General features: G+C 36.9%; 1 protein-coding gene across 17 annotated transcripts in view; it reads right to left on the bottom strand.

Moving 5' to 3' along the window:
* Positions 1-14,248, bottom strand: part of MGA (MAX dimerization protein MGA) — a 166,794-nt gene that overhangs the window by 5,374 nt on the left and 147,172 nt on the right. For 10 of the 17 annotated variants that reach the window (XM_032343365.1, XM_032343362.1, XM_032343361.1 and 7 more), the window contains 6 exons: positions 12,652-14,171; positions 9,471-9,601; positions 5,852-5,903; positions 3,173-3,379; positions 1,753-1,864; positions 1,238-1,468 (listed from right to left, as the gene is read on the bottom strand). In XM_032343365.1, coding sequence (XP_032199256.1) covers positions 1,238-1,468; positions 1,753-1,864; positions 3,173-3,379; positions 5,852-5,903; positions 9,471-9,601; positions 12,652-14,171 — 2,253 coding nt within the window. The other 7 variants (XM_032343367.1, XM_032343369.1, XM_032343375.1 and 4 more) reach the window with 3 other exon arrangements.

Here is a 14,248-nt window from a genome sequence, read left to right as displayed (position 1 = left end):
TTTTTCATTGGAATGGTTCCAACAGTCCTGATAGTGAATTTAGATAAAGGCAAGCATAATTCTATCCTCCGGCTTGCTTTTCTTATACACCTCTAACAAAGTACAAGTTTCTAGCCCTTAAACTTTGTTTTTCCATCTATGAAATGAGGTGGACTAGACTTAACTGATCATTAAAATTCTTTCTTAGCAAAGTTAAAACTACCTCATTTTAGTATCTCTCAGTACTTTCCTAGATTTCCTGGTTCACACACTGGGCAACGCAAAGAGTAAAAGAGGAAATACTATTCTCTTAATGATATAAACAAGTAATATTAAAGCAGAATAGCCTCATTTCCAAAATCAAGATAGGCGAGAACAGTAACTTAAAACCAATTTACTTTGTTCCTTAATAGCAATTCACTGATAGGCATTTGGATAAATATGGAGTCTGGCTCAACAAAATTAAACTTTTTTTTTTTTTTTTTAAAGATTTTATTTATTTATTTGACAGACAGAGACCCCAAGTAGGCAGAGAGGCAGGCAGAGAGAGAGAGGAGGAGGAAGCAGGCTTCCCCGCAGAGCAGAAAGCCCGATGCGGGGCTCGATCCCAGGACCCCGGGATCATGACCCGAGCCGAAGGCAGAGGCTTTAACCCACTGAGCCACCCAGGCGCCCCAACAAAATTAAACTTTTTAAAAATTCCAACTAATTGGGGCGCCTGGGTGGCTCAGGGGGTTGGGCCACTGCCTTTGGCTCAGGTCATGATCTCAGGGTCCTGGGATCGAGTCCCATATTGGGCTCTCTACTCAGTGGGGAGCTTCCCCCTCTCTCCGCCTGCCTCTCTGTCTACTTGTGATCTCTCTTTGTCAAATAAATAAATAAAATCTTAAAAAAAAAAAAAATTCCAATTTATTTGTCTCAGCAAGACAATTCAACTCAGAAACAAAAACTGCAGGGAAATCAAGAGTTTGAATATAAAGTATGAAAGGATGGCAGCTTAAAAAAAATGTTCATTGAAACATTAGGATAACATGACTGCTATCAAAAGCAGGTCTTACATGTTACCATAACTGGTAACTTAAGATTTCCTTGAGTATGTAAAGCTAGAAACTAAAATCTAATGTAGCTAATATTCTTTTTATACAACCTACCTTTAATTCATTTAATTAAATCTAAAATTACAGACAAGAGATGACTCACTCCACTGAACTAAATGATATTCACCTATATTAAGGAAGGCAAAAAATGTCCCTCCTACCTGTGGCCTGGTCTCTTTTTCTGGAAAGAATCAAAGGTTTCCCCTTCCTGTTATTTATAAACATCTGTCCAAGATCTACAGATGATGCAGATCCTTCCTGTTGTTTGCTAGTTCTAGGAGACACATCAAACTCATCTGATCCCATCTTCTTTTTTCTTTTTTGTGCCTCTAGTGCTTGTTGTTTTGCATAAATATACTCCAGCTTCTTCAGGACCACTTCTTCTGTCTTACCTGTAGGTTGATAGGGAATAAATTGTCACTCTTTATAAGACCCCATATAATAATGAGAAATAGAGTCAACTGAAATTCAGTTGATTTAACAGTATTCCCCAAAACTATGGAAGGCAAGAGTGATTATAATCCAGAGGAAACATCCCACCCATTCAAAAGGTTAACTGTTAGCTCTGGGAACCAAGCCATAAACTAAGAAGTATCTGAAATGTCTACTGAGGATTTCTCCTCACTAAAGATGTTGTATTATACTCTTTTTACCAGGTATGATTCACGTATCTCACCTGAAAGAGATGATACTTTCCGTATCAAAATATTCCGTTTTCGAGTCAGAAGATTTTTCTGTCCTATCAACTTGTCTGCCTGATCTGTTAGTCCCTGAATTTCGCTGAATGCCTAAAAAAAAAATTAATATGTGAATTGATTTGCTCTTTCCTATAAACAGGTAAGGCCTACACAATTTCCTCAATAAAAATATTTTAATCTAATGCTTTATAGAAAACTTTGTCATTTAAAACAATTCTTAATGCTTCAGAAATTGCTTTGTTAAACTGTAGGAGGCTATACTTATATAAGTATACTTATACTTCTAAGGAACATGACTATTTCCAAAGGGCATCACTGAGTGTTTCATAGGTGTTTCTACTACTACAAGGAAATACAAAACATTTTACTTTGCTTAGATTTTAATAATCAACTTTAAAATCAGCACCTAGTAAGTAAAATCTGGTTGCAGTAATTATGTTCTAGATAGACGTGAGTGCTTGCCTTGTACTCCTCCAACTTCTACTTAGAAGCAATTTAAATGAAATTACTGTAGATATTTCAGATTTCCTTTTAAAATGACTGACGACTGTTTTTAAAAACTGTTAAAATAACACCTATGTGACCACCTGGGTGGCCCAGTCAGTTAAGCATCTGCCTTCTGCTCAGGTCATGGTTCCAGGGCAGACTCCTTGCTCGGCAGTGAACCTGCTTCTCTTTCTGCCTGCTTGTCCTCTCTCTCTCTCACTTACACACAAATAAATAAAATATTTTTAAAAATCAGAAACATTAAAAGTATCCATCTATCTATATAATATAACACTTATGTTGTGCTTTTCACTGTGGTAAACTATTCTAAGGCCACCTCAGTGGTGTAGTCGGTTAACCTATTCGACTCTTAGTTTCAGGTCAGGCTGTGATCTCAGGGTCTTGAGATCAAGCCCCATGTCAGGCTCTGGCTTCTGCACAGAGTGTGCCTAAGACACTATCTTCCTCTCCCTCTATCCCTCCCCACTGCTTGCTCTTGCTCACGTGCTAAAATAAATAAATCTAAAAGTAAATAAAATGACGGGCAACTGTTAAAACTATGTTAAAATATCTCTTATGTTGTGCTTTTCACTGTGGTAAATCATCCTAAATGCTATGGAGAACACCAACTTAAAGAGATTGTGGTAAGTAGAGCTAATCCGAGTTTCTGACTTAATCGAAGTTAGTTTAGCTGGTTAAGAACTTGACTTTAGGTGACAAACAGCTCTGACTCAACACGAGGTCTTTTCCCCTTAAAGAGATTTGTTGGGTGTTCACTAGTCCATATTCGAATGTTAAATACAAGCTCTACTTCAATCTCCTCTTAGGGCGAGGATTCTCCGTCTCATAGTATGTCGAGAAGATTCTCTTAGTCAAATTGTCATTTGTGGGTCATTTATAGATGACACTTACCCTAGTGAGAATGAGACTTTTGGAAACCTTGGAAGAATGAAGCAATCCCAATGTGATCTTCAATTTCTCAAAGAGATCCCTCATTTCACCACGCCGGCGACGCTCATTGGCAGTGTGTGTCCGGCGATAATAAGCAAAAGCTTCTGCTTCTTTTTGTAGTTTTTCACTCCAGTAATCAGGCTTCAGTTTTAGAGGAATTGGTGGAGCCTATCCAAACAAAAGATTGCCACCTGATTATTTCTCATTCGTACTGGCCCTCTACCTCCATCCCAAATGGCAATGTTCCATACTACATACTAGATACCTATTGTTTTCTATCTGTCTATTTTAATAACCTCTTGATGTTGGTCATCTTACTATCAGTCTATCCTTCCTCCAACTCTGGTAACCAACAGTATAAATCACTTCGCAGCTCAAATTTCAGTGGTTCTCAAATGAAGAAGACTTTGAAGAGGGAAATCTAAAAACAACTTACCCATGTAATTTATTATTAAAACTTGTTTTCATGACAAAAATCACATGAAAATTTTCAACAAAATCTTAATTTGTGGAAAACAGGTTTAAAATTTTTTTCTTAAATGCTTTAAGATCTTTTACAATTTGGTAAAGGATCAACTGCCTCTCTTCCTAAATCACCATTCTCTCCAACCATTCTCAGGTGCTAGAAGTTTCCAAAATGCACTATGCAATCTCATACCACCCTGCCATTACAAACTGTTGCCTGAACCTATCCCTCCCATCCTATCCTCCAAAACTTAACATGTAAAAGTCATACTTTGCATTTCTTCAGGAAAGTCTTTCTTGACCCTCAGTATGCCTTAGGCTTCTTTCTCTTACTCTCACTTTTAAAAAATTATTTACTTAAAAAAAATAAATAAATAATAGTAGATGCACATAGGGTTTTAAATATAAATATCTGAAGAACTTTTAATGAAAACCAACTGTTCCCTACATTTGTACCTGAATCCTTAAAAACAACCACTTCCTGATTCTTTCAGAGGCTTCTTCTGGTTCTTAAATCTGTATTCTAAGTAAAAAAAACAGTAATACAGCTTATACTTCTCCATTTTCAATGCTATCTACTTCCTGCTATGCAGAAGATTTAGCTCACACCACTCTAACATCTCACATTCTTCCTAATATAGACATGTCAATAATTCTAATTCTTCTACTGATCCCTTTGCAACCTGAATATAATTCTACATCAATTTTCCATTTCATCAACACAGTATCTCTCTGTAAAATGAGGACATCAGCACTCATATCCTTCATTTCTTCTTCCCTCTTTCACCTCCCAATTTGTTCTTTGTACTTACACACTTTTTAAGACTGCAAGTAAGTCTTCCATACTTTATTCACAGATTATGAAAGCTTGAAAAAATCATTAACAATGGCTACCTTAAATCAAGACAATGTGAATACTACTCATACAAAGTGAATCATAATTATATTTCCTGTCTTCTATAGTTTCTTGGTTTTGTGTTTTTTCACTATGATGTTTCTAACTCCTTTCTGACATTGGAGGCCTTTATCTAACCCTGACAGTATCCCAAAACCCTTACATAAAATCACTGTCTTCCTAAAGTCAAACTCATTGTGCATTAGTATAGTATGGGAAAAGAAAAGATACAAGATACAAAATTATCAAATTTAATTATAGTAAGACACTACAAATGATTTGCACATAATAATTAGGGGTCAAAATAGTGGCTTGTGTACATAAGGTATTATGAAAATTCTTACATCTGAAAAATGTTTTAGGATGAATGAAAAAATACGGTGATATATGCAAAATGATTACAATCATGTAAATATGTCCACCAAAACCAGATCAAACTCCAACTAATTACCCAGTGGTTTTTAAAAAGGCTTGAATACCTCAAACCCATATCCATCACTGTTTTATATTACTTAAACTAAAAACAAACAAGTGGAAAATGGTTTAAACAACCAAACTCTCTTCCACACTTAGCCTAAGTGGGGAGGAGGGGAACCTTGCTTAATTATGGTGCTATGAAATCATACACTCAAATACATCAAGAAAAGCAAAAGAGGGCTCATAATTTAGTGGCTCCTTGAATTTCTAGCCATCATTCAGAGAATAATTAATTTTTTTATTCACTGAAACTCATGAGCCTAGACAGAAAGAATGCCAGCCTTTTTTCACATCATACAATTACAGTACAGGATTAGTTTTCAAATAAGCACATCAATTTTCATCAACTCTGTACCCATTTTATTTTATTTTTATTTTATTTTTAAAGATTTTATTTATTTATTTGACAGAGAGAGATCGCAAGTAGACAGAGAGGCAGGCAGAAAGAGAGAGAGAAGCAGGCTCCCTGCCGAGCAGAGAGCCCGATGCGGGACTCGATCCCAGGACCCTGAGACCATGACCAGAGCCGAAGGCAGCGGCTTAATCCACTGAGCCACCCAGGCGCCTCTCTGTACCCATTTTAATTCTTCTAAAATATTCTATTTATTAGTAGAGAGTTAAGAGAGGAAAAAAAGCACTTCAACAGTATAATTTCATGAAGGAAAAAAAAAAAACTAATTATATTAACCCACTGGCACAAATAACCCTGAAAAGTCATAGCTAATAGAGGAATGTTATTTCAACTGTAATGACAAATGTTACCAATTTAATTGCGTAATTGCCACTAAATATATTGTAAATACCTTTCGACTCCTTTCAGCAGCTTTTTCATCTGCAGAGATATGGGTACGGCACCTAGGTAAAGACAATATTTTCCAATGTCTTACTGAAATTCAATAACCCAAGACCTATTTCACTGAACAAAGCCATCCCAAACTGTTTGAAAGTATAACCAGCTTCTTTTTGTCAAGGTCTGATGATATGGGGCAATATGATTTATTTCAACAGCATGCTTTTTCCTCTAAGTATTCAAATAGTCCCTAAAACTGCAAATTACTTTTTCAACCATGAAATATTTCATATATACAACCTGTTTAAACAAATTATACAATGAACATCTATCTGGGTGTCTACCACTGAGCTCAAGAAATAAAACATCTCAAATATACAGGGAATCTTTTTTCTATTTCAAATTTTTATTTAAATTCTATTTAGTTAACATTCAGTGAAGTACCAGTTTGAGGAGAATTCAGTGACTCATCACTTACATACAACACCCAGTGCTCATCGTTATCAAATGCCCCTCTTAAATACCCATCACCCATCTAGCCACCCCCTCCCGCCCTCACCCCCTGCTGCCCGGCCCACAGCTCAGTATGTTCTCTAAGAGTCTCTTAGGTTTTCCTCTTTCCTCCCCACACCATATGTTCATCTGTTTTGTTTCTTAAATCCCACACATGAGGGAAATCATATGGTATTTGTCTTTCTCTGACATATTTCGCTTAGCGAAATACACTCTAGCTCCATGCATGTGGTTGTAGATGGCAAGATTTCATTCTTTTTGATGGCTGAAGAATATTCCACTATGTGTGGAATACCACCACACACATCTTCTTTATCCATTCATCAAAAAAATACAGCCCACCCAATCACATTTCCTTCCTCTCTTTTTTCTTGTAGGTGAACACTCTCAAAATGAGTTTTTTGTTTTTTTTTTAAGATTTATTTATTTTGAAAGAGGGGGTAGAGAGCACGCATGAATGGAAGGGAGGGGCTGAGGGAGATGGACAATCTCAAGCAGCCTCAGCAATGAGTACAGAGCCAAATGTGAGACTCGATCTCGTGACCCTGAGATCATGACCTGAGCCAAAATCAAGAGCTGGAGGCTTAACCGACTGAGGCACCTGGGTGCCCCCAAAATGAGTTTTTACCTTGCATATCTTTGCAGTTTTACTAGGAATGTACATATCCCTAAATAGAAAATACTAGGTAGCACTTTTAACTTTTATTATGGTATATCTTCATCTGATTTCACTCAACATTACATCTGAGATATTGACAGACACAGTTCTAGTTCAATCATTTTAACTGCTATATAGTGTTCCCTAAGCATGAAGTTTACAAAATTTTTCAGAATTCTAATAATTGTTTAGATTGCTTTCCAATTTTCTCAATGGCAAACAATGTTGCAGTGCATAGTCCCATACATGGCCCCTTGTACCTATGTGTGAACTTTTCCAGGTTATATATACCTAAGAGTAGAATTGCTGGTTAGAAGAAAGGTGTGGAAGTCAACTTCAGTCATATCACACTACTCTCCAAAATGGTTATAACAATTTATACTCCCACCTGCAGTATGTTCTGACTGCTCCACAATTAGACACAACAGTATGATGAGAAATCACAACTTTTGCCAATCTTATGGATGTAAACTAATGAAGTCACTGCGGTTTAATCTGTATTATCCCAAAATACTTGTGAGGTTAAACAAATTTTTATGTGTTTATTGGTCGTCCAGGTTTCCTCTTCTGTGATCTGCCTATGATATCCATTATATACTTACCTATTCCCTCATCTTTCTCTTAACTGACTTAAAAAATTATTTATATCATTGATACTAATCCTTTGTCAAACATGTACTGCAAATATTTTCCTTATACTATTAATTTGCCTTTCACAGTTTTCATGGTATAGTAAGAGAAATTTTTAAATGTTACAATCTGTTCCTTTGCAATTTGTCCTCTGTGTTGGTTATTCTTGACCCTTTTATTGTTCCAGCCCATTAAGATGGTATCTTTCCATACAAATGTAGTGATCCGAAGGGGCACGTGTACCTGAATGTTTATAGCAGCAATGTCCACAATAGCCAAACTATAGAAAGAACCTAGATGTCCATCAACAGATGAATAGATAAAGAAAATGTGGTGTATATATATACAATGGAATACTATTCCATTGTATATATATACAGCCATCAAAAGAAATGAAATCTTGCCATTTGCGATGATGTGGATGGAACTAGAGAGTATTATGCTTAGCGAAATAAGTCAATCAGAGAAAGACAATTATCATATGAGCTCCCTGATATGAGGAAGTTGAAATGCAACGTGGGGGGCTTGGGGGGCAGGAAAAGAATAAATGAAACAAGATAGGATCCGGAAGGAGACAAACCATAAGAGACTCTTAATCTCACAAAACAAACTGAGGGTTGCTGGTGGGGAGGAGGGAAGGGAGAGGGTGGTGGGGTTATAGACACTGGGGAAGGTGTATGGTATGGTAAGTGCTGTGAAGTGTGTAAACCTGGTGATTCACAGACCTGTACCCCTGGGGCTAATAATACATTATATGTTAATAAAAAAATTAAAACAAATTTAAAAAGATGGTATCTTTCCATTTATTGACTTGATCTTCAAGGTCCTACAGTAATTTTATAAAAATTTTACACAGCTTTTGTTAATAATCCAAATATGTTTTTTTCTATTATAAATGGTATTTTTTTGTTTGTTGCTATTGTTCAGAAAAATCAACTTTAGTATAATCAACGTAATCCAGCGATACTGCTAACCTTAAGTCTAATTAATTACATTGTTAAAAGATTTAAACTCTTTCAACCTTAACCAATAGGCAGCTGAAATAGTCTCCAAATAGCTCTGGAATGAAGAAAATTATTAGACCTATGTCCCCATCCTGAGACTTTCTCAGCATCATCAGGGATGAAGAATTACTCTTTCTGAATTAATCTTTTACATGGTGGTTAAAAAGATAACAGGAAAAGCACATCTGGCACAAAATAAGGACTTCTATCTTATTTCCATCAATCTCTCACACCCCAATCCCTAAAAATTACAAGGTTTACTAACACAGAAAATGGAATAAATTTTCCTGAACATACTCTATTTTCATCTCATCTGAACACATAAAAATTTCCCAACTGTATCTCACCTGTTCAACCAACAAAGTAACCAAATTCAGAATTTAATGCCTATTCTTAAAAGACAAAGGAACTAACGTCTGTTGAGTATAGTCCACTTTTGTGTCAGTTACCCTAGTCACATACATGATCTTATAGAATACTTCAAATTAGGGGTATTTTCCTCATTTCACAGCTAAAGAATCTAAGACTCAGATTAAAGACTCGCCCGAGGTTAAACAGCTACAAACAGAACTACTATTTTACTATCCATGCGTCAGGCTCCAAAAGCGTAGGTTATTCACATTCACACATGGTCTTCTAGCAATAACCAAGGCAAGTTAATTACCTCTGAATTCCAGCTCCCCTCCACCTACTAATCAGAAAAAAGCTAAAGGAATAAAGAAACTAGGTCAGTTATCCAGAGCTCCTCAAAAGAACATTTAATTTTGTTTATGGTAACAAAACAACGATAACAAAAAACAAAAATCCAAAGACAAATTAAGACTTACGGCTGTTTGAAAGTCTGTGTTTGGGCAGCTGTGGTCTTCACGTGGGAAACATTAATTTCCTCAGAGAGCTCTTCTACAGTCTCAATGTCCACCTGTTCCTCATCATCCTCAATATATTCTACACAGTTATTCTGAAATAAAGCAATCCAACAGTAAATAAAATATTGGGAAACAAACATACCTAAACCTTCTAACCAAATACTCCCTTTATAAAACCAACCAGGGCCAAACATTGATTTTAAACCATGAATACTAATGATCCCAAACTTGTTTTTCATTAAGAAGGAATGAGTTAGAAGATAACATATGGTTAGAGCTAACAACCAAGCACTACATTAAAAATCATAGATACATACTGAACAGACATCACTAGAGTCCCCAGAGGGCTGTATATGTTTCAGTGTTATTTCTAGTGGACAAAATTCAGGTACAAATATATTAAAGCTTCATAAATCTTAAGATTAAATAGCAGCGAAGTAAAATTTTGTGACTGGTAGAGGGAAAGGAGAAAAATTCAGGTTCTACTTCACGAGTGCTTCATGGCTAACCCCTTATCACATACCCACAAAAATACACTCAAGGCAGATATGAAAACAGAATATAGCCCAGAGTCAGTCTTCTAAGCCTCTTAATCGCACACAAGGAGAGCTTCTGAGGAATTTCAGATACCAAAAAAGCCCAAACTTACTGCACAGTTAAAAAAAAAAAAAAAAAAACAAAGTTGGGCTGCCCAGGTGGGCTCAGTCGATTTAACAACCAACTCTCGATTTCAGCTTAAGTCATGATCTCAGAGGTGTGAGATCGAGCCCCACACTGGGCTCCACGCTCAGCTCGGAGTCTGCTGGTCCCTCTCCCTCTGCTCCTCCTCCACTCATGCACGTGCATGTGCATGCACATTCTAACACATAAATTTTTTTTAAAAAGTCAATCAGTGAGCATTTATTGAGCACCTGTCATGGAAACTCACTGTATTCTTTTATGTTAACACCAGATTATAGAAATTATGGAATATGTAGATATACTTAAGTCCACCTTTAAAAGTGGTGTTTACTATGCCAGAAACTAAACTGGAAATATGTTATCTGTTTATAACAGTACTATACCTGAGAGGCACAACTTAAATGAAGCATCCCAATTACCTTATTAATTCTGTTTAAACTTGATGGAAAAATTACTTACCCCCATGAATTATAGGTTCCATAAGGCTGACAGACACTAAATGCAAGCCATCAATTATGGTCCCCAATTCAAACAATGTCTATTAAATTTAAACAATGTGAACAATATATATTAACTCTAGGAAGCTAAATCAACAGAGTTGACAGAATCTAACTAGTAGACAGAATCTAAAGAGTCTGAATTATAATGTAGGTAGATGCTTTATGGTGTTTAAACTGAAGAATGTCTGCCTACAGCATGGCTTTAACTGAAGGCTTTATAAATAATATCCAATAAACTTCACAATGGAAGATTAAATTAAAGAGGCTACTCACTACTTTCCTTAAACTATTCCAGTATAATGCTAATCACATGCACAAAAATATTCTATGTGTCAGACAGGTACAGAAATACAGTATAGAATTTAGATTTTACAGACCATTTATTATAATGCCTGTACTTTTAAAAAGGTTTCTGTACCTTGTATGTCAGATTCCCTATTAGGAAATCCAATCCCTTGATAATGACACTTTAAAGCTTCTGTTAAGTCAGTTCTACTGAGAGCAACAGTTTTCACTGGTTTTAAGGTTGGACTGTCTTTGGTCTGATGCTTATCCAAGCTGACTTACAATGAGAGATTCCACAAAAAGCACAAGAAGTTCTGCAATCTAACTCTTAAACTCAATGAATTCAGATTCTTCAGCTACCCATAGGTAATCTGTCCTCAAAAAGGATGAGACTACAAATAGAATAAGGCAAATGTATATAGAATCCTCTAATAGTAGAGCTAGATCCTCGTTTTACAAATGAGACAACCGAGGTAAAGAAATAACCAACACAGGAACATTAGAATACTTAAACATTTTTGAGTTTTAAAATACTAATCTTCCTGTTATATTTTATCTGCATAAGGCAGTTAGGCATTAACAGAGAAGGACCAGGTAACACAGAAACTGAATCTCATGAAGTGAGATTCTGAAACAACCAACTGCATGATGATCACCTCAGAGGGCCATATTATCTGCTCCTAGTGAGAGGGACATGATTTAGATTTAAGGGCATCCTACAGGCAGCTGGCTACAATCTCCTTATGTTTTACATCAAACCCCACTGTCAGGCGTCAGCATACGAGAGCCTGCCATTTGTTTTCGTAAATACAAGTTTTACTGGAGCACAGCCACACTCTTTCACTTACTATTGTTTACGGCTGCTTTCATGCTGTAACAGCAACCAGTTGCCAACAACAAGCCATCCAGCCTACGAAGTCTAAAATGTTAACAATCCAGCCCTTTACAGAAAAAGTCTGTCCAACTCCTGCCCTATATGCTTCTCACTTAGATAGGGTTACAACCTTAAGCAGAAGTCTAGAAAAACGGCTTCAGAAAAAATGGTTGTGAAAATTATAAAAGTCATATTACAAAGGAAGATGACCAAAGTTTAGAACATAAACTCTAGAAATCATCAAAAGCAAAAAGAAAGCAGCAAAATCAAAAAAAGCAACTTAGGGCAGGGTGATAATAAAATATTAAATGGTATTTTCCATTTTTCTCCAAAAAGAGAAACATTTCTCTAAATGTAAGCAGTAGTTCTCCTCTGGTTGTAAGGCCACCCATTCCCTGTTCTTTATGTAGCTACCAGACAGGCTATAATCGCTTCACACAGAAAATGTCAAAAACAAAACAAAAAAACCAAAACCAACAAAAAACCTGAGAACAAATAGGAGCAGGAGTTTCAGGAATTCTTTTTTTTTTTTTAACCTAACTTGAAAGCACTCTCAAGCATCTATCCCCCAAAGGCATAAGCCAGCCTTTCCATAATAGCAGGTACCTCTCAAAGAACAATGTAAGCTCAATAAATGTTACTTGACTGACATAGCCTAAAAACTACGAAGTCATTTAATCATAATCTAAACCTAGGAATCCAAATCAATGTATCAAGTCTTAGTGATCTTCTGGAAAAGCTACTGTCTCTAATAAATCATTTTAAATTCTTGAGGTTTCAGTCACAACAAAAATGGGCTCACCACCTTTTCTACATCATCAACCTCCTCACTCTGGTAGTCAGAAACAACATCCACAATCTCATCAATAGAATCATCGGTTTTCTCATTCTCATCTTCCTCATCCTCCTCTTCCAAATCCAAAACAGTCAAGTCAGCACTGCTTCGCCCACCCTTCTTCTCTTGCTTTGGTTGTATCTGTTCTCCTGACAGCAGTAAGTGACCTTGAAAATGTCCTTCCCCTCTGCTCCCTTTTGTGGCTCTCCGCGGAACACTGGAGAAGGCTGTAGGACTAGAAATCCTACTCCAAGAATCACATTCAGTTTTTAAAACTCTGACATTTTCAGTAGTTTCACTTTTTCCAAGTAGATCAGAGATGCCTTGTTCTTGCTGAAACACATCAGAATTTTCCTGACAGGTCTTTATTTCTTTAATTAACTGCTCATCTGCCTCTTTCTTGCATTCTTGTGAAGTTCCAACACATTTCTGGGTCAGAGGGCCCTTCAGGTGTTTTCTCCATCTCTCCCTAATACTGTCCTTCTCCAGAGAGTCTCCACATCCCTTCTCCTTGGCCTCTGGCTGTGGAATAGATTGTTGCTCGACAACTTTGCTCCCTGATAATTCGAGTTTACTTTCTTCCTTAGAGAAGACTGGAAATTCATTTGATTTTTCCTCTGGATTTTCTAATCCTTTCTGCTGTTCCACTTTCACATCACCAAGCTTTTTAAGCTGTATACTACTTACACTTTGGACTGTCACATTGCTGGCTTTTTTGGAAATGGTCTTAACTTCTAGAACAGTCAGTTTTTCTTTGGAACTGTTATGATTTCTAATCCCATACTCTTCTTCATCAACATCTTTATAGTCTTCACCTGTGTGTGACCCAGTGATACAGGAGTGCTGAGAAGGTTTAACAATTATAGGACCCTCTTCTGTAAGGGATTCTTCATCTAAATGATCACCCCCATCTACCAAGGAATCATGCAGGATTTCTTCTGACGCAGCAGCCCCAGAGTTTTGCTTTATTACATTGGCCCCAGAATCTATAGCTTCTCCTTCTGACTGCAGGGCCTTCTTAGTATCCTGCTCTCTTTTTAAAAAGCTTGTTCCATCTTTCTGGTCTGCACTCTGAGACTCTCTTTTCATCTGAAGAGAAGCGACATGTTGAAGAATAGAACTGGGAACAGGCTTTTGTCCAGGGAGCTGCAACAAAGCGAAACTACCAGACTGGAGAGGAATAAGACTGGCTGTACCAACAGGCTGCCCTCCTGAACTATAGGTTATTTTGGTCTCAGAGCCTGTTTTACTTGCAAAGCTTTGTGGTTCAGGAGGGGAAATCCTCAGGGTCAATGTACCAGACTGAGACACAAAACTAGGTCCAGAAGAAAGCAATGATGGTGCCTGAGTGATAACATTCACTGCTGGAGAAGACCCAACAGCCTGAATTACAGGATTCATAACAGAGAAAGCAGAGGACGAAGCAGAAGATGGTGGAGTCTCTGAAGGTTTGGAAGGAGTGGGTAACCGGATTCCCATCACAGAGCCTGATAAGAAAAAAAAAAATTTTTTTTTAAATTATCACTGCCTGTATAAAGACTTTCAAGGCATGCTTTTCTTTTTG

This window comes from Mustela erminea, chromosome 5, assembly GCF_009829155.1.
Source record: "Mustela erminea isolate mMusErm1 chromosome 5, mMusErm1.Pri, whole genome shotgun sequence".
Taxonomy (NCBI): Eukaryota; Metazoa; Chordata; class Mammalia; order Carnivora; family Mustelidae; genus Mustela; species Mustela erminea.
This window is presented reverse-complemented; position numbering and strand designations above follow the sequence as displayed.